This window comes from Fukomys damarensis, unplaced genomic scaffold, assembly GCF_012274545.1.
Source record: "Fukomys damarensis isolate Sample0158 unplaced genomic scaffold, DMR_v1.0_HiC HiC_scaffold_5, whole genome shotgun sequence".
Taxonomy (NCBI): Eukaryota; Metazoa; Chordata; class Mammalia; order Rodentia; family Bathyergidae; genus Fukomys; species Fukomys damarensis.
In genome coordinates this window covers 48,817,904-48,843,019 of record NW_022900917.1, presented here as the reverse complement: position 1 = coordinate 48,843,019, position 25,116 = coordinate 48,817,904, and the positions used below count along the sequence as shown (strand labels likewise).

At 35.7% G+C, this 25,116-nt stretch overlaps 1 protein-coding gene across 3 annotated transcripts in view; it reads right to left on the bottom strand.

Moving 5' to 3' along the window:
* Asph (aspartate beta-hydroxylase) overlaps positions 1–25,116 on the bottom strand; it is a 208,466-nt gene that overhangs the window by 164,692 nt on the left and 18,658 nt on the right. The window contains exons 4-6 of one of the 3 annotated variants that reach the window (XM_010640510.3): positions 8,581–8,673; positions 5,078–5,152; positions 875–1,000 (exon numbers count right to left, since the gene is read on the bottom strand). In XM_010640510.3, the coding sequence (XP_010638812.2) occupies positions 875–1,000; positions 5,078–5,152; positions 8,581–8,673 (294 nt within the window). Of the gene's footprint in view, positions 1–874; positions 1,001–5,077; positions 5,153–8,580; positions 8,674–19,071; positions 20,516–22,899; positions 22,942–25,116 lie in introns of those variants that run through there. The other 2 variants (XM_019210134.2, XM_019210135.2) reach the window with 2 other exon arrangements.

The window sequence follows — 25,116 nt, the reverse complement described above, 5'->3', positions numbered from 1 at the left end:
GCAACAATGCATAAGATTCTAATAAGATTACTGACATTTAGAAATGGGAAGAAAGGAGCTAAAGGTGTAGGGAAGGTGGGATGGGTAGGGGAAGAGTAAAAAGGGAAAAGAAAAAAATGTGAGAGAATGAAAAGATGAAAATAAAGTGTTTGTAGATGGGGAGGGGAGGAGGGGGTGAAGGGAGGGCAGAGGTAAGGGGAAAAAATGAGAATCAAGACTTGTCATGTAGAGGTACAAGATCCCAACAATGAATGTAACTGTACTGTATCCCTAAAATGTACCAATAAACTCAATTAAAGCTGGAAAAAAAAAAAGTTCTTGTAACCACATGGCAGCTATATTGTACAGGATCAATAAGTGAAAGTTTACCTATTTAAACATGGTAGATGGCTGCTTCTCACAATGATAGCAGTGGTGACCATTGCAAAATCCATAATATTTATGATCTGGCTGTTAAGAGAAAAAGCTTACCAATGTCTAATACAGAAGTTAAGAATTATATTCTACAGCTTATAATTACAAACTTTGTGTTAGAACAAGCCAAAATAATAGGTTATCAGGTCAACCATTCCATTCCATAGGTTAGGTGTAACAAATAGCACCTTTGGCAGGAGAATACAGTAAAAGTACTTTGCAGAGGTGTTTCACTAAACTGTGTAAGAGATTTGTATAAGAGTTTTCTTTAGAAGTGCACTGAATCGAAATAAGTCTTTATTTTATAGAAATATTCATTTTAATTGAAGCTTTAAGCTTCAACTCTAAAAACATTTTGATGAACATTAAACTTTTTAAAAGTACTTTAAAGGGGTTTAAGAAAAATAGGTACAATTACAACTGCTGTATTTTATTTTGAAACCAAATAAATATGTTCTACCTTCATGAAGTGTTTCAGGTTCCAGGATCTCATATCTATCATCAACATCAGAAGTGGTGAGGAAATCATCCTCCTCCAGCTGTAGTTCTCCTGCTGGCCCCTCCTCTTCTTGTTGCAGGTCTTCTCCTTCAACACAGGTAAGGAATAAAGAGACATGGGTGTACAGTGAGGAGCCAGCAACAGCTGTCAACTCAGATGCAAAAACCCTTCTGCAGGATGGCCAACGTAATCCCCTCTCAGGGCTACTGTAAGTGCTGGGTCTGCCCTAAAGCTATTTTTCAACTCTAGCCACCTGTTAGTCAGACTAAAAGTAAACATAAACTCACCTCTTCCCAGAATGTGGACAGGCATGTCCCAAGTTTTGCCTGCTATATATGCCCAGCACCTAGGGCCATGCCTAACCATAAATATTCAATAAATATTTGATATATGAATTCATAATTATGAATATACATGCCTCTTCAATTATCACTAGATCAGAAAAGGTCACATCATGATTTTTTACTGAAAATTGACACAAATTCCTTGTAACAACTTTAAATGTCTATGCAAATGTTCTAATGCAAAGAACATATAGTTAGTTACCTATCTAAATCAGATTCTAGGTCAGATTTACCTGCATTATCCTGTGTATCTCAGCTATCCTAAGTGTAATGTTTAGTTAAGAAAAGATGTGTATCTTATTTTCTGTAATTAGCTTCTATAGTATATTGAATAGCTCTGCTTTTGAGTGGACAGAGTACACTGCTCCACTGCAGTATGGTTTAGATTGTCATTGTGCCTAAAAATTATCCTCATAGTAACATGACATTGGCCTCCAACAGAGAAGCTCCAGTAAATAACACTCTTAACTAAAGAGTTTTATAAACTGGGCCAGACTGTTTGAGGCAGCATAGTGAAGAGTGTAAGCTCTGGAAGGGCTGGCTCTGGACCAAGGCTCTTTCATACCAATTCTGTGACCATGGGCAAATTACCTACTCTGCCTGACATCTCCTTTCTATAAAATGGCAGTAATGACCACCCATTCCTGACATGGTTGTAAAGTTTAAAATGCTTAGAGAAATCCTGACCCACCTTAAATATTTAGGTGTTTTTCTTGTCTCACTACAGTGACAACCATATTACTATTTCTGCTGCTATTGAATTTTCCACCAAAGTTATACGAAATACTTAATTACTCTGCCTTTAGTGTGGCATAGTGAGGCTCTCAAGTATACTGAATCATTCGGGCCTATTTATGAAGCCATTATTTACAGTAGTTTTCCCCGTACCTCTGGTCTTGCTTTCTGAAATTTTAGTTACTCATGGTCAACCACAGCATGAGACTAACGTGGAAAAATTTCAGAAATAATTCATAAATTTTACATTGTACATTATTCTGAGTAATATGATGAAATCTGGAGATATTCCTCTCTCATCTCACTGGGATGTGAAATGCCACTGTGTATAGCAAATCTATATTACATACGTGACCTGCTCATTAGTCATATAGTGGCTGTTTTATCAGATCAGATGTCATACTATTTAACTGTGTTCAAGGAACCCTTATTATCCTCAATAACGGCCCGATGCACAAGAGTAGTGATGCTGGCAATTCAGACGTGCTACCACTGACAGGCTATAATGTGCTTCCTTTAGTGAAAACAGTGACGGTCTAGGACTAAGAAAAAAATTCATACACTAAGGTGAGTAAGAACTACAGTAAGAACAAATCTTCAGGAAATTAAGAAAGGAAAAAAAATTGCGAGTTTTCTTGTTGCATCTCAAACTGCAAGACAGAGTAAATCAAGGAAAACTCCTGGGTTTTAGCTTATACACTGCCTGGGTGAAAATTCCACTAACTAAAATACGAAAGGCTAGAGTAGGAGCAATTTGGGCTGGGGCAAGGGGAGAGCCAGGACAGTTGTGACAGGGAGGACAGCTCAGTATTGTGTAGCTTCAGTCGGAGATATCCACACAGCCTTGACATGGAGACATCTGGTACCCAGGTGCACGCGGCTGGGGTTTGGATGAGTCGTCAGGGCTGCAGCTATCTAGTCAGCGATCACAGCAGATAAATCATACTGAAAGCCATGGACTGCCCCTACAATTGTCTAAGGAGAAAATCTATAAAAAGCAGGTCCAAGAGGATTCTTTCCTCTTTTGCATGGCCACCACCCGGACCCACTTATATTACTGCTGTCTTCTCTCTATTCTCCATCTCCACATTTGAGTCTGATGAACCATCTGGACTCATTAGGGTTACCACACAACCTACTCTAGCTGACCTCCCTGCTGCATGATGATCCCTCTCATCCATGTTTTTTTTAGGTTGCAGGAAAGATGCACAATAATCCTGAACACTCCTTGAATCAAATATTTTAATATTCTTTTCCCTCATCACTCTTTACTTATTCATCCAATGTACCGGCTATTCTGAATGACTTTTTCGCGGGGTGGGGGCACAACTAGAAATCAAACCCAGGGCTTTTATATCAAGCTATGTCCCCAGACCTTTTAATTTTTTGAGACAGGGTCTCATTAAGTTGTCCAAGCAGGACTCAAACTGGTGATTCTCCTCCCTCAGTGCTGCAATATCGAGTGGCATGTGTCAGCATGTCTGGCTTCAACACTCTTGCCTCCGGACTTTCACACATGCTATGCCCTCTGCTGACTACACTGGCCAGCAGAGATTCCATATCATCTCTCAGCTTCTAAATGAAGATGTCATTTCCTTCAAGAAGCCTGTTAAGAGCACCAAGTCACCATAATAGTTCTTCCCTCGTTATAGTAAAATTATTCATTTAGATTCAACCTTCCTTGAGTTAGGTTAAATTTTTTTAAAGCTATAGGAAGAGAAATTCTGCACTTGATCTTATGGGCAAATGCACATCTAGGCAAAGTGGTTTTCTAGTCACAAAGAAGCTGGTAATTAAAGGACATATGTTCCTACACCACCAGTAGCCCTCAGAACATCCAGTTCAAATGCTAGGGAGTTATTTTTATAACACAAGTTACTTTTCCTTCTTTACAGTTACCACATCAAACCATCAAGAGTATCAGGATACCACAGTGTCACATGCCTTTGCAATCCTTTTCTGGATTACATTTTAGAGCCACGTTCTCTGCTTTTATCAAGGGATGCTTCATGAAAGAGATTTAGACAATTCTAAAGCACTGGCTTCTACCTCCCTGCTTGCCATACCCTTAAAACAATGGTTTCTGGAATATCATTTAATATTCTTTCTACAGATCTCAATACAAGGAATTTTTTAGATCTGAGTGCTGGGAGAATATTTTTATGTTCTTTAAGGAAATAGTATGCTTTTGACTTCTCTGGGAATATGACCAATATAACTAAGTTCCTGCTTTTTTTACTTTGGCAACCAGCCAAGCATGAAATAAAATTCAAGGCTTGACAGTGGCTACTGGATAAACACCATAGCTCGCTTGTGTTCCATTTTAATCTGCTCTGTTTTCAAATCTATTTGTGATGAATCATTGCTTTTGACTTGCTTATATTCATGTATTTTTATTTTCTTTCTGAGACAGGATCTTGCTATAGTCCAAGCTGGACTTAAGCTTGCAATTGTTCAGCCTCAGCCTCCCAAGTGCTTGGAATTGCAGCCATGTAATACCATGACTGGCTTCTTACCATTTTACTACTAGATATATTCAATAATTTCCTTCGGCTGGGGATTTAGCTCAGTGGTTCTGCTGCCTGAGTTCGATCCCCAGTACCAAAAAAAAAAAAATCTGAGCCTCTCTTCTGAGCATTACACACTGTGCGCATGTGTCCGATCACACACCGTACCCCAAATAGGGACAATCCGTGTTTGTTAATATGCTAATACAATCAAAATATCTCTCAACTGAAAAACAACTACAGATTCAAACCACCTATGTGAGAAGCCTCCTACAGCCCACAAAGACTAGTCCTCTGCCCAGGGACACTGGAGCACAGGTGCCCTGGCACTGGACTGTGTTGTGCTCTGCCCTGATCCCCAAGAAAAAAAAAAAAAAAAAAAAAAAAAAAAAGAGTTCCTTCATAGTGAGGTTGGGTAAAATAAAGTACATCTAGTGTTATTTCAAAAAGAGTATTCTCTAATAACTAATTTTTTAAAACCTCAAATAGCCATTTAACATTTAAATTTTAAAATAATGCCAAAGTAACTTTATTTAAACATTTTAGTAACTTATGACAAAATAGATTTTAATTCATACCATGTTCTGTGTGTACCATTTCGTGAAGAATGGATTGAATTTGTTCTTTTACTTCATCTTCAATATTCTGGGGTTCTAAAATAATTATAAAACATTACTAAGTAAAATATATTTAAACATTACTGGGGGATTCTAACATTCAAATATAGCATTTGTGCATATACATTAAAATGAGTGTATTTGGCTAAACAATTGCACATCTTTTTCTTATCAGTTTACCACTTTTTTCCTATGTTGATAAACATGTTAGACATTTACAAGTGCTTTTATTTGGTGAGTAAATATGAATGTTAAGACTACTATTAAGATTTTTAAAACCAAAATACATCATGTAAAGGTAAAAGATCCCAATGATGAATGTAGCCATACTGTATACCTAAAAAGTACCAATAAACTTAATGAAAAAAAATACTTTAAAGAAAAAATAATTTGGGTATAGATTTTTTTTTCCCTAAAAAGTTCATCAGACACAAAATAACTTCAGTTTCTAATTGATAACATTCATAAAATGAGAGGACAAAGTTTTCACAAAGGGAAGTACTTAGAAATAAAAGATAAAACCATGAAATAAAAAATCAACAAGATTACAGAATATGGTACCCTGTGTCCCCTGACCAGCAAGAGAAAGGGCAGCTTGCCAGCGTGGGGGCCCAGAGAGATGACTGTTGCTGGAACACTCCCAGAAGTCTGCAAGTTAATAGATAGCCTTACGTCATCACTGGTGGTCCTTTCCGCTTTGGAGAAACACATCTGACACTCAGATCCATAGATTCAAATAAATGTGAGCAGGAAAAATTAACATGATTGATGACGTGCTTACAACAGTGTACTTCTTGTTGGAGTATCAGAGTTACTACAATATCACACAACAAACAAGAAACTGTAATTACATTGACACTATTATCAACCCTATAACAAATATAATGTTTGTTCAGTGAATGAAAGCACCACTAGATTGGGTCTTGTTGTCATAAATGCTATCATATGAAATAATGTCAGTGACAGTAGCAGTATGTGAGAGAGCTAATCTTCAATGACAAAAATCAAAATGAGTTAATTTGAACTTCAGGGAGTGAAAAAGTTTAAGTACAGTATTCCTATGCTAATCATGTAACAAAACCATTTCTAAGGCATAAAACTCCTATTTTTCTAGATGTTTATATTTCACAAATCATCTTTATATTCTGGCACAATTACTGAGCTGTCTAGCTTCCGCTCCTCCCTCCCACCTCCCATGGCATCTATGATGGCTTCCTAAGTGGATTCCCAGTGTCACAGCTGCAAAGGGCACAAGCCAGAGATAACGCAGTGTGAGCTGCTAGAAGTACAGGGTCATGCTCTCTGCTTCTTTGCTTAACACATTCATGGCTCCCTTTGCCCCAAGTGAAAATGTACACTCCATGGGAAAGAACTTAAGTGCTCTAAAATTCACGTACATTTCCAGAATCTTCTACTACCAGAACTGGCTGTGTTTGAATTTAGTGACTGCATCATGTCATTTCATGTTTCCATGGTTTTGTCAATGTTCTTCCTCTCACTTAGAGAGGGTTAGTAGAGACATAAGCCAGACTGCATTGAGTTAAAGGATGAGGATATGAGAAGGCAGAGAAAAAGAAACAAGGACCAAGGCCTTCAACACACAAGCATAAAATGGACAGAGCACCTGATGGTAGAAGAAGAAAAAAGCTGAAACTATGATGTGTGGTTGCTTCATAATCACTAACTTTAAAACAGTTGTTTTTTATGGTCCTCATAAGATGTACTATACAATGCTCAACTCTTACTATGTCACTCAAAGACATCGTGTTCATCTGTTTATTGAGCTACAAATGTAGTATGTACTTTCACTTTTTAAATGGAACAGCTGTGCTGAACTTTTTTATCAGTAACACTTGAAGTAATAAAATAGCCTTCATTTTTTTTAAAAAAAGAATGAAGATAAATAAGGAAAAAGTTTACTGTACAGTCTTCTTTCAAAAGCCCGCCTATTGTAGTGATGAGAGGGCTTAGGTGGCAGAGAGGGGTCGAGTCTTTATTTTATTGTATTTTTATCAGAGTTACATAACTGTGTTTATAGAATAAATGGATAAGAGTCAGTGAAGAAAGAGAAATCAAGGGCACAATAAGCGAAAGGTTTAGAGACAACACTGAAACCAAAACAAACATTACCAAGAAGTTGAAAAGAACATGGACTAGTAATAAATCAACAGATTATGGGACTAGATTATCAACAACTTGCAATAGTAATAGTTTACAAAAATGAATAGAAAGTAAATAACATCTGTGTTGGCTTTAAAAACAAGATTTTTTAAAATCATAAATTCACTTAGTACAAAGTAAAATGTGAGGCATTAAATCCAAATACATTTAATTATAAAACTATTTTTTTTAAAAAAAAAAGATCCTTTTTCCAGAGCCATGGTATAATCATGGCAATTTCACAGGAAAGGGAAGGAGAAAACAAATTCTCCTAGGATTATTACTGAAAAATAATAAAACTTAGGATATTAATCTTAAAATACAGAAGGAAGGAAAATCTAAATTCATCAGTATCTTTTGGATCCAGTATTTAAATTGCCAGTGAAAAATAAAATTAAAAAATAAATTAAAATAAATAAATAAATTGCCAGTGAACATATAATACTGAACACTTCCAATAGGTGGCACAATTAGACCAAACTTTTGAGAACTAGTATGTAAATGAAAAAAATATGTACACAGAAGCTTATACAGTATTTTAAAATAATGAGTAAAAAGTGGTAGTAAAAGATTAAAATTTTATTTACTAATTTATTAAAATTTTTAAAGATTTCCTAACCTATAAGGTCATAGACCCTAGGGAGACTGCAGATGTACAGATCCACCTAAATATAAAACATATTTCACAGTGCATCAAAAGGAGATCCGGAGACTTTAGCGCCAATAAGAGACTCCCACATAAAAAAGACTTGGAATCCATTACTTATATTTTATTGAACTATGGCAAATGATGCCAAGATCAGTGTATAATATGGGTTATACTGTCAACATAATTTAGGACAACAATGCTGGAATTGGAATGAAAAAAAAAATAAAGCAAGCGCTGGATCCTGCTGTTCCTGGCTAGTGTGTGAGTCTGGGCTATAAACAAATGTCTGCAGCTTAGAGTCTTCATCTCAAAGATTAAAATTATCCTATGCAAACTTTTACTAGGAAAAAAATGTAGGTTTAAAGTTTTAGAAAGAAAACATAAACTGGCCATGGTGGTGCATGCCTGTAATCCCAGCACTTGGGAGGCTGAGGCAAGAGGACTGCTGTGAGTTCAAGGCCACCCTGGGGTATGTAGTGAGTTCCAGGCAGGCCTGAACTACAGTGAGACCTCATCTCAAAAAAGCCAAAAAGAAAACATAATTCATCTTTCTGTAAACAATGTGCAACATACTGCAGGTAAAACAAGACTCTGAACAGTGCAAAGGCCACCTGCCAGGCTAGGTACATCGTGCTGCAACCTGAGGACAACTTACCTGTCCCCAAGGGAACTTGGTCCTCTGGCTCAGTGTGTGGCTCAGCCTCAGGTGGTGGGAAGTTCGGCTCTGAAGCAGCTCTCTCTTTAAGGCCTGCATTTTTTATTCACAAAGTTAACTTAAGCTTTTTATTCTTTTTGACATATTAAACCAGGAAAAATAATATTCTCAAGCATTTAATTAGTGCACGTGATCCAGTTTCTAACATTACATGCTTAAAAGTTGAGGTAGGAAACAATTTCCTCTATAACTTTATATGGGTCTTTAGTATTTCTACTTTGCATTTAAAATATTAAAGAAAAATTACTTCATTCGTGAATCTTTGAAATATAGTCATGACTAAACTTGCCAAAAGTAGTTCAAGCTTCGTGTTCATGTGACTACCTCTTAAGTCCTGAGCTCAGAATTCAGTAATGAGGCCACTGTGATGCATGCACTCGAACTTTGGATTATTTCTGTGCGTGCCCTATTTTGATTTTTGTGTAATATTTATTCTTCTTGATAAACTATAAAGTTATGAAGAGATCAGTTATGAAGATATCTCTTAGAACTACTTACAACTTTCTCATGGTTACAAGTACTGAAATTATATTATTCTATATGAGCTAAAAGATATGGGGAGAAAAAAGTATTTTTAAAAAAAGAAATCCTAAGAACAAATTAATATGAAAGCTGATTTTAATAATCTAAAATCTATTATAAATCTATCATATAGTTCTTTGATATAATGTAGACTATATTCATTTTTTGATATTTCACATACAAAACCTTAAAATGTATCAATTAGTACTATTTAGAAAACCAAACTAGTAACAGGAGCCTGGTTCTGTTGGGTGTATCATGGGCTTTTCCCACCTGCTGTGAATCTCATAGCAAGTGTCATTTTCCAGGAAACACCCTGTACATGGCTGTATTCTGCAGTTAAAAGGGTGCAGATCAAGTGCTGAGAGATGGTTTCCTAACCTTAAACACCCCTGTATAGCTGGGGATTAAACCCAGACCGACCCTCCATACTAAGCTATATCCCAAGTCCTTTTCAAATGTGTGAGACAGGGTCTCATTAAATTGCTCAGGCTAGGTTCAGACATACAATCTTCCTGCCTTAGCCAACTATAGGCTGGAAATTTCTCATTTCAATGTGTTATACTCTTCTTTGTATGCTCCTTATTGCTCCCTTTTCCATACCTCATTTTTCTACCAATGTGAAAAATAAATAAAAATGTCAAATTCCTCTTCCCAAATCTTAAGAGACTGGGAGACAGGGATAAACAGGATCTACTAGCCATATAACTTACATTTCCTCTGCTTACCTGTTTCCAACACACTAAGTCCACACAAAACCAAAGAGGAGTAGCACAAACACCAATATATAGTTGCCTTCTATATTTAAGTGTCTCACTATAAAATTGATTAAAAAGGATCATAAATATTCACAGGTCCTAACTGTGGTTCAACTTATGCAAGGGTAGAGATGATGCCCTTGTATAATTAATCAGAGTTTAATTTAAATATAGGCCTGCAATACTCTGCCCCTTCCCACTTAAATAATTCACTTTTACATCTCTCCACTGAGTGAGATAGTTTTGCAAATATTCATTGCCAAATTCTGCTGAATGAAGGGGAAAAGGTTGAAAATCCTTAAAATTGTTTTATCTTAGCACTCTGAGCACTTCAGCTAACAGCTGTAATAGAACAGTTGTCCCAAAAGATCTGCTGGGGACTGAAAGAAACTCAGTTGTGCCCACTGCCCTAGCTGGCTGCAGAAGTCCCTTCAGGCTCAGGACCACTGGCTGCACTGGACTGGCTAAAGGCTTGGAGGTGGGACAGGGATTCACATCAAGTTCCCTACCACCATTTGCTTGAGATGTACATCTCTGCTCCAGCATTAATCAGTTCAGCACCACAGGTCTAGTCTGCTTTGCACAATCCTGGCTCATGTCTATTGTCCTAGAATGATTATTTCACTTTCCAAAAATTTTCATTTTGAATAAAACTCGTCATCTTTCCCTGACCACATAAACAGTATGCTTTCAAAATGTGTGTCATTAGTAAAATAAACAATAATTTCCCATCAAACAGTAAAGACTAGGGGCAACCCACTTTCCAGTGCCCCTTCTCAGACAAAAGCTGTCTTTCTCTGAATAAATTTTTCCTACCCTTAAAAAAAACAGTAAAGATTAGACTGCCTGAAAATTTCTTTCCCACTAAATCTGGAGAAAGTTTTCATTTGGAAAAAGAACTGTCATACTAAAATGCCTGAGGCTACTTGTATACCAGTATTTAGACAGGCAATGCCTCTAAAAGCCAGCTTTTGTTAACTCAACTGGAAGCTATCTGTCTTCAAAACCCAAAATGGTAAAACATATGAAAAACATAACAGAACAAAATAAGACACATAACAGCAGAAAATATTATGCAGTTTTCTTTTAGATCCAAAGTTGTGGTTGAATTATAAACATATTAATACAGATTCTTCTAGAGGTAAAATCAGGAAAAAAAATGACACTGTAAATGTCAGAGAAAATGAAGATCTGTATCTTTTCTAGACCCCTACACTTTTAAAACTTAAGAAAACATGTTCTAGACTGGAATTGTTTTAATAACCATAAGAAACAATTGGCTCTACAAGGTTTTATACTACTTTTATTTGCCACCCAAATTCCTTTTGGTTTATAAGACTTGAGGCAAAAAGCAAATAATTAAATGAAAAGCATGAATAACATAATAGATCAACTCCAACTCATAATCAAATGAAAGGTTTTTCAAGCTGGGTTTATTAGGAAGTACAATGACAAGTACATAATACTGGAATAAATATTCAAAAATTTTGAAATGTGTCCATTTTCATGTTGCTGGGGCGTATATGCAACAAAGCACCAACTTGCAATACAAGGACTTACTGTCTAAGTCAACATGGAGAGCAGAGGCAGGCTAGCTGGTTCTCAGCACTAGCTGTCTCCTCGGGCCAGCAATCAGGTTCTTTCAGACAAGATGGCATTCATATACAAAAGGACATGTCTTGCTCTGCTTCATTCTTAGATTTGAGAAAATCTTTCTGAGATATTCCCAGTAATCTTTCAGTTTTAACAGAACCATGACCATTTCCATTCCTGAGCCAGCACAAGGTACAGAATGATCAGATGCCTTATGTTCTTTATCTAGGGATGAATGTTGTGAGGCCACAGTAATGCCCATGACATGATTTGGAAAATGAACCAATTCCCTTCAAACATGTTTTTATTTTTATAAACTCATTAGAAAAAAATTTTTAAATTTACATTTAATAACTGTGGAACTGTCACCCCAATTTTAGTTAAAAATGGGAGAAGTTATAAAAAGTTAATGAAATCAGCACTTTAAACTCATCATTCATAACAATTGATAATCCAATTACCCTGGTCCAGTAATAACTTTATTCACCACTGCCCAACACAGCTGATCATAATAAGAAGGAACAGATGCATTTCTTCCCATATCATGTGATAGTTGTAAACCCATTAAATTACACATTGCATTCATTCACTCAAAAATATGTATTTAGGGCTGGGGATTTAGCTCAGTGGTTCCAACCGTCTGCCTTGCAAGTGCAAGGTCACAAGTTCAATCCCCAGTACAAAAAAATACATATACATGGGGGGGGGCTATTAGTGAAGGATGCAGCAGGATAGAAGTCAGCCAGGGTGTGAGTTCCAGCAAGGCCTTGGGACACAGAGCCCTTCAGTGGAAGGGCTCACTTTTGCTAAGTATTATGGTCATCCCTAAGTATCCCTGAGAAATGGCTCCAGAATCCCTACAAACACCAAAATCCACAAGATTTACAATCCTTTATCTAAAAGGAAGTAGAATTTGCATATTACCTGTGTACTTCCTAACTATACTTTAAAATATCTCTAGATCACTCACACCTATGCAATGTAAATGCTGTATAAGTAAACTATATTGTTTCAGGAATAATGGACAGGAAGTCTACACATGTTCAGTACAGATGTGAATTCTTTTGTTTTTTGTTTTGTTTTTTATTTTTGTACCAGGGATCAAACTCAGGACCTTGTGCTTGCAAGGCAGGCAGCAGAACCACTGAGCTAAATCACTGGCCTGTGACTTCTTTTTCTAAATATTTTCAACCCATGATTGGTTGAAATCTGTGGATATGGAGGCTGAGGGTGTGGAAACAATAGGTGCAGAGACAACTGGACAAGTAAACTCCTCCCTCCATAAAATCTGGGAGAGAGCTATAGTGTTTCGTTTCAAAAGATTTTGTACACATACCCCATAAAAAGCTGACATTTTTCAAAATCAGTTAATCTTTAGTTTACTAATGTAATGGTAGACTGATGGATAACTTTTGTCTTAACTCATCCAGATTCTCCAGATACTGTTATCTGCGCAGGGCACATGCTCAGAACAATGCTGCTTCTAAGGCAAGTGATCAAATAGTATATGAATCAATATACCCCCCAAAAGGCTAACAAGTATGTATAACTTGTGAAATATTCTGGGATCTCCATGCACCAGAAAGGCACACATACTAACTACCTGTGCTAATCTTTGTTTTTGTCTCTGGCTTCTATACTCACTGACTACAAATCTTACTAAGTATACCAATAGCAGCCTCAAAACGAAACAAAATTCTGCGACTACTTGGAACTTTTAAAAGGCTGCCCCATGATATAAAATAAGACACATCTTATTCAAACTGTCTACACATGACCAAAGAAAGATTTCAGAAAAAAAATGACAATGTAAATCACAGAAGAATTAAGATACTGTCCAAAAGATTCCTATGTATCTGATTTCAGAAATAAGAGGGACTGAAAAGAGGCTGTAAAAAGTATACTCACTTTAACATCATGCAAAACATAAAGATGTGCATAGGATTGGGCACTTAAACCAGGCCAGCTACCTGTGAATTCCATGTTGAGCAAGTTACTGCCACTATAACTTTTTCACAAATACAGAAAGATAAAATAGTAAATCTTAAAAAAGTTTTAAGAATTGAGATAATTTAAATCCAGTGAATACATGTTTCTAAACCATTGTTTTTCTTTATTTCTTCTAAAGAAAAATTTGACCCAGAGGTGGTGGCACACACCTATGATCCCAGCACTCAGGAGGCTGAGGCAGGAGGATCACCTTGAGTTTGAGGCCAGCCTGGGCTACACATTGAATTCAAGGTCAGCCTGAACTATATAGTGAGACCCTGACTCAAAAAGAAAAAACAAAACAAGAAAAAAAAATGCTCTCCGCCTTCTTTACACACAGAAGCACAAATACAATTACAAGCAACATCTATGAAGTTAAAACATCACAATTACTGAAGAACCTACTGAGCTTTCATTTTTTAAAACTGAAAGTCTCCTTTAGTTTCAAGAGTATTCTTTAATAGATCTAAAATATTTTAGATGAGCTATTTTGTACTTTTACCATTCAATAAACAAACATTTAAAACCTGTTCAGTTTCTAGAATAGGCATCAGAGATACTTCGTAGTATCTAAGGGTAGCATACCCAAAAATAAAGTAGGGTGATGTGCCCAGGAACTGGAACAGGTGGAGTCCAGCCTCTTCGGGTAGGTCAGAAGCATGGGAGAGCAGATGTGACAGCTGAGCTGTACCATGCAGGAGGAGCAGGAGGTGGACACCCAGCAGGAGCACATTCTACGCATATTCTGACAATAGTGCCACTTCTATATCCTCCCTCAGTCCCTTGTTTATTATGCAGCATATCAACACAGAGTTCACAGATACGTTCATTATTTGAATCCCCAGTGCTTACCCAGCCTCTGATACACTGCAGATGCTGAATGAATCAATTAGTGGAAATAAAGACACAGAACATGGTGGTTTTATACAACTATTAAACAAAATATAAACATTTTAAGTGTAAGTCTCCCTCTAATCTTTTAAAATACAAGAAAAACAATGTTTAAGGCAAGAAAGATGTAAACAAGATTTCTATGATGTATGTACCTATGACTCAATATGGAGTATTACATACATCAAGTGAAATCATCTGAGGTACGAAAAGAAAAAAAAGAAATGACTTCTTGTAGCATTACCAAATTGAAACTTAGCAGAAATTGATTTCTATGAAAAATTATAGCCAAGCCAGTAATAAAAATCGAGCTTATGCAGTTATATCCTAGGCAAATTACCAATATATGATGGAAGATAATTATTGAGGATTTTTCATATTAACCCAAACAATATTTGCATTAAATTAACCTTTATTAGTGTGTTACATAATATTCACTCTTTAGTTTCCTCAGGATTAAAAACTTTCTCTTTATATACAATGGGAGGAAATGGAGTGTTTAAAAACAAAATCAACCTAATCTATGTAGTAAATGAATGGGTGTCTTTATCATTGTCAGTATTGTCTCACATGTTTTCAATTATCTTCAGTCATTGCTAACCAAGGGCTAGGATAGGGTTTCTATTTCCCGTAGCTTATTCTGAATACCCATTTTGACACATCCCACTCAACTCTACTTAAGCAGGGGCAAAAGCAGGCATGGGAGAAGAGGAAAACAAACTACAGTTTGTAGCTTTGAGTGCAAATGAAAAGCCTTGTGTAAGCATTCACCATTAGCCTGTCCTGAACCTAGTCCCCTTTTTCTAGTAAAAGAAATGTTAATTTTTTTAGGGAAACCAATTTTCCTCCACCCAACAGTTTTAATAGTGGGCACTCACACGACTCAGTTCTCACCAATCACCACTTTCCTCCTATCACAAAAGGATCAGGACTAATATATGACTCTGCCTAAGACAGAAGCCAACTGTCCTGGACAATCCAGACATGGTGACAGAGACTACTACAAACACTGCTTAACCACCAACTATGTGAAACAATCAATGGTTTTTCTGTCCACATAAACTAATTTGAATCAATTAAACATATACAACCAAAAGAGTTTTGGAAAATATTCTGAAACAAAAGTAAATATATTCTTGCTATCCTGAGGAAGAATGATGGATATATTTTTCCATTGAAACATGGTAACACTGAGATTTGTAGTACTGGGTATTAGGGACTAAACAGTCTTTTTATAGACTGAAATAAAAAACCTCTAACCATAAGGATGCTTCCATGAAAAACGTGTTAGTAGAAAACAAACTTACAATTTTCACAATTAGGCTGGTTTTTAACAGTCTCAACTGTACCAAATACTGTATTTAGGACTGCAACTTACTTCTTGCCTTTAATTTTCATAACCTATATTTTCATGTTGTAACAGTATCATTTAAAGAATTAAGGGCATCCTTATGCCCTTTCACATATGCAATATTTATGATATTTTTACTTTTCTCAATGAACACAGCATAACAGATCTGAATCCAAAAAATACTTTACACAATAAATACAGGTCTTAGGAACAGGGCTTATAACCTATCAAAAGTAGGAATAGGAATAACTGCTCCAGTGCTTCCAAACTGTTAAGCTCTAACTGAGGCATTTTGGTTCAATTATTATTTTACAAAACAAAAAGGATTCTTGAATGCTCAATGATATGCCAGGTGCTGACATGTACACAGCATCAGCTGGGTCTCACAGCCACCTTGGAAGACAGTGTTATCTTCAACGTACAAACGGGGAAAACAACCATTTCCAAGAAGCATTTTAGAGTGAGGTAAACCAAGTATTCAATTTTGAGTATTGCTAATAAGCATTAGCATAAGAATAGCTGAGGACACAGAAGATATTAACCAGAGTTAGAAGACATAACCTAAGTCATCAGACCATTTCATGGGAAATAACTACTAGTTAACTTAAAGCAATCAAAATTGAAAAGTCTATTTGTTAAAAATTTTAAAGTCTACTCTTTAATGGGAATTATTAGTGAAGTAATTATGATAATTGCTGAAGTTAAAAAGCTGCATAGCTGAGCAGGTCACAATAATGTAAAACACTATGGCACAAATATTTCTAGAATTATCTCAAATAGTTCTCCTAGAGTAACTCAAGCAATCTTGCTTACTATTTTATGTCATTTTCTTTACCAATCTCTCCCTCATTGGGAAATGTTGTGGGATCATGTACATACAATATAAATCACCCAGGGCGTAAAGCTGAAAATCATGCAGGAAAAAAAAAGATTTAAAGAAATTGATTAGAGGTAATACTAGAAATAGTGAAATTTCACACAAGCCGTTAACAAGACAGAAGCCAGCCCAACAAGTGAACAAAAAGATCCAATGATGATATAAGTGCTTCAAAAGAAATTAATTTGAGAATTGATTTTTTAAAAGATTTTTGGAAAAACTGATAGGCTCTCAAGTGTTTCTGTGAAACTTGATCATCTTTAGGATGACAATTTTACTCACATGTCATCAACTACCACACAGAGTTTAAGGAAAAATATGCCAATGTCATTTTTTAAAAAAATATCACCTCATATAATGTAAATCAGAATTTTGTTAGAGATATGACAAAAGCATTCATATTTAATTTTCATTTTTCAGATGTTTACCCAAACTACTTCTGATTCTCAATTACTTACACTTATAAAATTTTTCTCCCTATGTTTAGTTGACTTAATTAAAAAAGATAATATTTCTGGTTTTAATTATCCTTAGATAACAATATCAAAGAGAAATAAAAAATAACCTATTGGATAAAAGTGAACACACAATATAAAACAAGACAACCATAATTTTAACCCTAATCATGAGGCTTTTTATTGTGTTTTAATTGAAGCTTAACTAAGTTTTTTAGTTGAACCCTAAATATCAATGCAGTTGAAAAGTGTAACTTCAACTGCAAAAATATTCAGCTGAAGTTTTAATTTATTGAAGAAAAAAGGGGAGGGAAAAAGAAGTAAAGTCCCAGTTCAAAAATACTCTTGAAATTTTTTAAATGTTTTACTAGAAATGATACAATTATTTTTTCCATACCATTTATTGATAGTATTTCTGTAGCCTTCTCTCATCTATAAGCCATTTTAATTCTTGAGTGGATGTTCGAAGGAAAAAAGAGTAAGAGAACTAAAACATTTCTAAGTACTTTAATAAATAGCAATAGAAAATACTTATGTGCTTATGCTGATTAAGTTATTCTAAAACTTTTCCACTGATCTGCCTACAAATTATGGTAGTTACTTCCCAACTGCCACTGAACTTCAAAAACCAAGGTAAAAATTACTAAAATGGTCTAAATTCAATAATCTTGTCATACAAGGGAGAAAAATAAAACTACTTTTAATTATCTACTGTTCTGCAAAGGAGAGAAGCCACTCGTAGAGAAAGTATAATTTAAAAATTTACATATAAATTTAAAAAAATCTCTCCACTTATTTCAGCAGCAAGATGTCGCGTCAGGATATAGACTGAAAATCACGTAACTTTTATGTAAAATGGGTATCTAATTTGTTTCTGGTTCTGTCCAGTTCTCAAAGCCTCCCTCTTCTTGTCTCAGAAGCCCTCTTTTCCTATGAGAAACATTTGAAGAGGCTAAGACCCACTCAGACCCCACTCCAAAACTTTGTGCACAGGAACAAGTCTGGGAAAACTAACTACAAGGATGATCCTCAACTTCAAGAACAGTCACAGTTGGTCACCAGATTTAATCATGCCAGTCAAAATTCTTTCAGGGGCTAGGGATTTAGCTCAGTGGTACTGCCGCCTGACTCGCAAGCGCAAGGTGCAAGGTACCAAGTTTGATCCCTTTTCTCCCAGACTCATTCCAGAAAATGCGATGGAAGGATCTGGGGCCTCCCAGGGGCTATTTGTCCATAAGGAATAAAGTGGGACAGAAACCAGTAGGGTACTGATTTGATGAAAGAAGTAGGAAGAAGCAAAGCATGTCTGGCCTGGGGAATCTACTCACCTGAAGCCAGGATCCTTTATTTACCAAGCAAATGAGACATACAATTTTTGTGTGTGTGCTTTACTATGTTCTGGTTACCTATATAAACAACAGCAAGGGCTGGAAATTTAGCTCGGTGTCATCATGCCTGCCTCACAAGTGCAAGGTCCCGAGTTCAACCTCTGATACCAAAACAAACAAACAAACAGCGAAATACTGATTAGCCAACATGATGAAACTTCTCTGGGCCTTAGTTTTTAATCTAAAAAGAATAATAGAAGTGGATTACATAAAGATACTGGATTATTTTCTAAGATTTCACCTTTGCTATATAATTCTAGTATGTAAGTTGGAATTTTTATCAACTAAATGTTAGCTTGACTCTATTTACCAAGAGATTGCTAGTATAAAAGAAAAAAGATCTATGATACTTTTGGAAAAACATTTAGTTTACTTATTTCTGATTTGAAATATCTTTAATTTGGCAAATAAAATATTTTTCAGCTCTTCAGAGAAAAAGTGAAGGATAACTTTTAAACAACAAAATATTTTTGAAAGTACTTTTGATTCTGTTATCAGGTTACTTTTCTGAACCAATAATCAAAATTAGAGACTTAGCCGGGGATTTAGCTCAGTGGTGCCAGCTGCCTTGCAAGCACAAGGACCCAAATTTGATCCCCAGTACAAACAAACAAACAAACAAACAAAATTAGAGACTTAGAACCTCATGCACAGAAGAGTACAGATCATTTATAGAAGTTTACTAGTTACTAAAATTTTATTTTATTGAATGCTTTCTGGTGGACCAAATTCTGATTTCAAATTTGCAGATCTTTACAAATGGTAAGCAGTTATGATACAATCAAATAAGAAAAAAAACATATGCCATTCAACCAAAATAACCAAAAGGGTGCGCTGTAAAAATATAGCCTAAAGTAAAATAATTAAAGCCTTTTCACAACTATTCTGAGTCTGTGAAGGTTTCATAAATACAATGTTCTGAAATGGCTCTCCTAAATAAAATTCTAGCATTTATTCATATGGATACCCAGAGTGAACAAAGTAGAGGATTTGACCTGGTCTAAACACTAAGCATAAGCTGGTTGATAGGTGAAGCGAGTAGGTTGAAAGGGATGAGGAGGTAGCGTAAGAGGGGAGCAGAGAAGTGTAAAGGAGACAGTAAAAGACTAGAGAAGGGAAAAACATAGGTGAAACCAGAGGAAGATGGGGTTCCTGAAAGACTGATCTGGGGCTGCTGGTGTGGGCCTTGGGAAAGGACACGGCATATGAGCCAGGGAACACAGAAGAGCTGGGATAGGGAAAGAGAAAAGAAGGTAGGAGTAGCAGAAAGAAAAACAAGGACGCAGGAAGGGAAAGGAGGGAAGAAAACAAAGGGAAATTAGAGAACGATAACTTCCTGCCTAGCTGTAATACTTAGCATACTTGAAATTTATGCCATGCTGCAAAAAAATACTACTGCCATCTTAATACTCTTAATTTCAAGAAAAGCATTTCATATATTAATAAATCCATTACAATTTATATATTTGTCTGAATATGTGATCAATAAATAACAATACAAGTTATTACATATTTTATACGATTTTTAAAGACTTGTCTTCCTGAATTTAGAAACATGACATGGTATAATTAAATTTTTAAAAATTTGCTTACTGAGCACCAATAAATACATTCAGTGTCTAATGTACATGTCTCCCTCAATCACAGCAATAATGCTGAATTTCCTAAGCCCCTTAGCAGCAAATCTCATTGGAGAATATGACCACTTTCCAGGAACACAGGTCAGGCTTTAGCTCTTTTATGGTTATTTCCTTTTTCCAAGTGCGCATGCCCCGCAGAACTTCTACTTTCTTTTCTGTCACCTTTGTCTTTCGTATTGGTTGACGTTTTCCTGTTTCCCTTGGATTTATGTAGGTGCACTTTCTCCTCCTCTCTGTCCCTCTTACCCCTAGGAGACTCTTTCCTGGAGATACCTGAATCAGCAGTCTTCTTATCCTTCCGGTCAGTCTCCTTTTCTTTCTTCCCCTTTTTTCTCTCTTCATTTTTACTCTCTTTCCTTGATACCAGTTTCTCCTTTTCCTTCTTGAGCTCTGCTTTACTGGGTTCTTTAACTTTCATGTTTTCCAATCAAAGGAAAAAAGGTTTACTGATGACATCTCTTAACTTACTGAAGAGCCACTTAGTGAAAAAGCATTGACTTTTTATCCGTCTTCCCCCACCACAGGAAATGTTCATTTAAAAAGCAAACTTCAATTCACTAATTTTTAAGTTAGCTAATAAGAGATGTAGACATCTGTAAAGTATCAGTTATAAAAAATGCTAGAAACTTGGCCTTTTTTGGCTTGAAGTGTGGTACAATATGTCCTAACGGGGTTAACATGCAATATTAAAGAGAGTCCATGCATAAGAGCAGCACTTTACACAACGGGTTAACTCACACTTTCTAAAAGCATAAGTTAAGCTGACAATTTAAGAATAAGCTTTTTGTAACTTGTTTTTGTACAAAGATAAAGTATTTTAGCTTAAACAAAACATTATACCCTGAAAATATTTGTACCGATGGTCCTTAAGAAAAATATGAACACATAAAAGCTAAATACCATTTAGTTGTCTTAGCTAAGTAGAAAACAATTTCCGTGCATATGAAAATTTAAAATCACTATTTGCACCACTTAAAAGGACAACCAAAAGGTAACATTATAAAATCAGTACTCCTTTAAGCATGTTTTCCTAGGATTTTATGGAGAGCCACACGTCAATATACATGACTCCCATGTTATGTTTTCAGGGAAGAGGGAGTCATTAAATGGAATACACAATTAATTCTAAACTTCACATGAGATACTGCTTTCCATTTGCTTTAATACAGCCTGATAAAGTAGTTCAGCAGATTTTAATTTAACCTTTTTGGTCTCTCATCAAGAAAACATGAGGGAAGGTGTTCATTGCATGAGGCAGCATTTAAGGAGTGACCAAGAAAAGATTTTTTTAACATAATAAAATGTGGAAGATGATTTTTGCTCATCAAACTCATGTAAAATTCATAAGTACAAAGATTATTCAAAATGAGCTCTATATTTGTGGTGCACACAAAAAACTGATTCTGTATTACATCTTTCTAGACCAGGGATGACAAACCTTTTAGAGCTTTTAGAGCTTACAAATAGCTGCTGCAGTACACCTGCCACAGGTTCACCTCCACTGGGAATGTCTTTGATTAATCAACAAAAACGTCATGTAAAGCTTCTCTTATTAATTGAATTTTATAGTAAAGAACCAAGAAATTCTTCAAATCTTCCTACAAAATCTCATCAAAATCCTGTAAGGATACAGAACAGCACTCATAGAGAATCATTCTCCAAGTCCTCAATCTACTTCAGTGTTTGTAGAGTAATACAGAAAATGACATTACAAAACAGTAAAATGCTTGTACAATGTTACAGGCCTTATTTTTCATATTTTAAAAAAATTAAACCCTTAATATTTAATTTGCATTTCTAGATTTTAAAAATATCTTTATTGAATATTTGTTTCATCATTACTGCAAAAAATAAAATGGCAAAAATTGTTTTATTCCTGGGACTTATTCTGGTGTGATAGAACAATTAAAATTCACTCATCTTAACATACAAGTCATAAGAATCTGCAGAGCATACAGTGAAAGGCTCACAGGTTCATGCTTCATCATAATACTATAAATATGCTAAGTACTTGAACAAAAAGACTGTCTCAAGTTTACACACAACCATGCACTTCTACCATGCCCTCTGCCTAAAGAACATAAGCATTTACATGAGAATAAGAAAAATTGTAAGGATAGAAGTAAAACTGTAATATTGAACTGTTAGCCTACAATAATGCTCAATAGATAATTTTAATAAAAATATCAGCCATAGCAAATTCTGGAGCATAATCTGGAGTGCTCCAGATTACAAACTTCATTTTACTACAAAGTACACATTTGACCACCGTAGCTTTTACTGTGCTCAAAGACAGTATTAGAGCTGTTAGAGAAATAAAATCAATCACTGATAAATTTATCTTTTATACAGCAGTAATTTAAGAGGTCAAAACAAGGAAAGTTTTAGGTAGCAAGCTAAGAAGTGAATATATAAATTTAATGTAAACACTAACAAGTGTAGCATACTGCTGTAAGCTCTTGATTTAAAAACTATTACAGGTTGTAATAACACAAAAAAGAAATTAATTAAAATTATATGCTAGGGCCAGGGATTTAGCTCAGTTCTACTGCCCACCTCGCAAGCACAGGGTCCCAAGTTTGAACCCTGGTACCAAAAATATAATAGTAATAAAATAAAATTATATGCTTCAAGCAGAAAATTATCCAAGGAAGTTTTATAAAAACAACTACTCAAAACCAAAAAAGCCGTATTACTTAGCATTAGTAGCTGCATTTACATTACATATCCAGAAAACCTCATGCATTTTCAGGCACTAAACTTGACTCAAGGCTAATTTGAAAAGTAGAAAATACCTTTAGCCTTAGTTTTTCTCTTGGCTACCCCACCAGGTCCTTCTGTTGGTATTCACAAGATAAAAATAGGTTATGAAAGACTGAGGAAATTAAAAAGTATTTTTAAAACAGTGAAAATTAATGCTGTCATAAAACAAATTATTAAATTCACCACGTAAAAAGTCATAGCATTCTAGTATCATCTGTTACTTTAAATCCTCAGTTTCAATATTTACAACAAATGGATGCATTGCAATCAATATATGATCTCGTCACCATCACAATTTGCCTTAAACCTTTATGAGTCATTGGCTTTAGAAATACCTAACTACCACTAGAAAAGGCATTTTGCTTCAGATGATGGACTTCTGCTCAGGTCAGAAATACTGAGGGTAAAAGGGCCTGGAATTTAGCTCAATGGTTCCACCACCTGCCTTGCAAGCTCAAGGTCCCCAGTTCAGTCCCCAGTATCAAAATGAACAAAAACAAAAACAAAAACAAAATAATGAGGGTAAAGGACTGAGGACCTTACTTTCTTAGTCTCACCACTGCCATACAAAAAGAAGGCAGCATATTTTGCTAAAATTCAAAACTTTACTGTTTGAACAAGCATGCTCCCCATCACTTAAAACTTTGAAAACGTTACATAACAAAGAAAAACACTATTACATAGGCACATAGTAATTTTTCACTCTGAAACTTTTGAGCGGCTTCCTATTTTCACTCTTGACAAAAGTTCTGATGGTGGATTTTTAACCTTCTAAAGAACACCAACAACATGTGCCTTTCAGTGCATTCTCTTCCCACCAGACTGCATTTAGCAACTTCCTCAGTTTGCTATTTCTCAGCCACCTAAGTGCTATTTTATATTCATGTATCTGCAAATTTCTAAAATGGCATTCTAAGTTACCTACCAACCATTTCTTGGACTAGTCATTTGGGAGGCATAGTCCTTACTAGTAGAGGATGAGGGGCAGGGTTGTAGCACCACGCACAAAAGAGCTAAGGTCTAGGCTGGTGGCACAAGCCCCAGAATCCTGACACTTGCTCTTGGTGTAAACTGCAGTCTCTTTTCTATATGTTTTGTTTTTTTTTTTTTTTTTTTTTTTTTTTCCGGGATATTTTTTTTTTTTTTTTTTTTTTTTTTTTTTTTTTTTTGGTACCAGGGATCAAACTCAGGTCCTGTGCTTGCAAGGCAGGCGGTGGAACCACGGAGCTAAATCCCCAGCCCCAATTCTCTATGTTTTTTGATATTAAAGTCCCACTTTTAATATGAGGAATTTTCACATCTTTTATATTGTTCATACGAACCCTCATTCCTAATCTATTCACCATACAGAGGAAAATAAGTACGAGTGTGTTTTAGCACTAACAGTGGGGGGAGCACAATTAACTGTTTTCTGTGGCTATATTTTTCCAATTACATGATATACACAGAAGGCCTAAAATGAACAGTGCATTTGTAAATCTGCTCACACACTAAGTTTTAAATACATAGGCATTACAGAATATACAAAAAAAATAGCATAAAGCATTAAATTGTATTTCTAGGCTACCTGCTCCATGTTCTTGTTAGGGAGGCCCTGTGCTCACAGTGAGGCTGCTGCCACCTGGACACTCTGGGCCCTAATGGAGAGCACATCAAACAAGTCAAACCTGTGACCCATACCTTGCTTCACATCAGTTGGTGGCATCTGAAGGACAGACTGATGATATTTTGGTGACAATATTAACAACAGGATGTAAGATGAGCAAAAACCTGGCTGACCATCTAAAGCACCCAGGTGCCTGAAGTTATGACTGATGATGCTACTACCCAGGCGCCTGAAGTTGAGTACCATGGATAGCAGACTGCCTGTACTGGTTCATGAAATTATGTACACCTTTCCTATCATTTTTCCGGTCTTCTTCTACCCTGGAAGCTGGGGGAAGAATGTGTGGTTTGTTTGTCTTCTTCTCTACTGCCATGTAAAGTTTGCAATAAACAAAGAAACCACACTTCTACTACTGCTAGTGTCTCCCTCCTGTCCCTCAGGATGCTGCATTTCCTCTTAAGATAAGGCCAGATTTTTCTGTTAAAAACTAGCTTGGTAAAAATCAGTCATTCTACTCTTCATACCTATTGCAAAAAAAAAAAAAAAAAATCATTAATGAAAAGACTAAAGTTAATTTTACCACAAATAAACAAAAATATTAGATTAATATCAGATTACTGAGACATTTAAAAATTAGTAATTT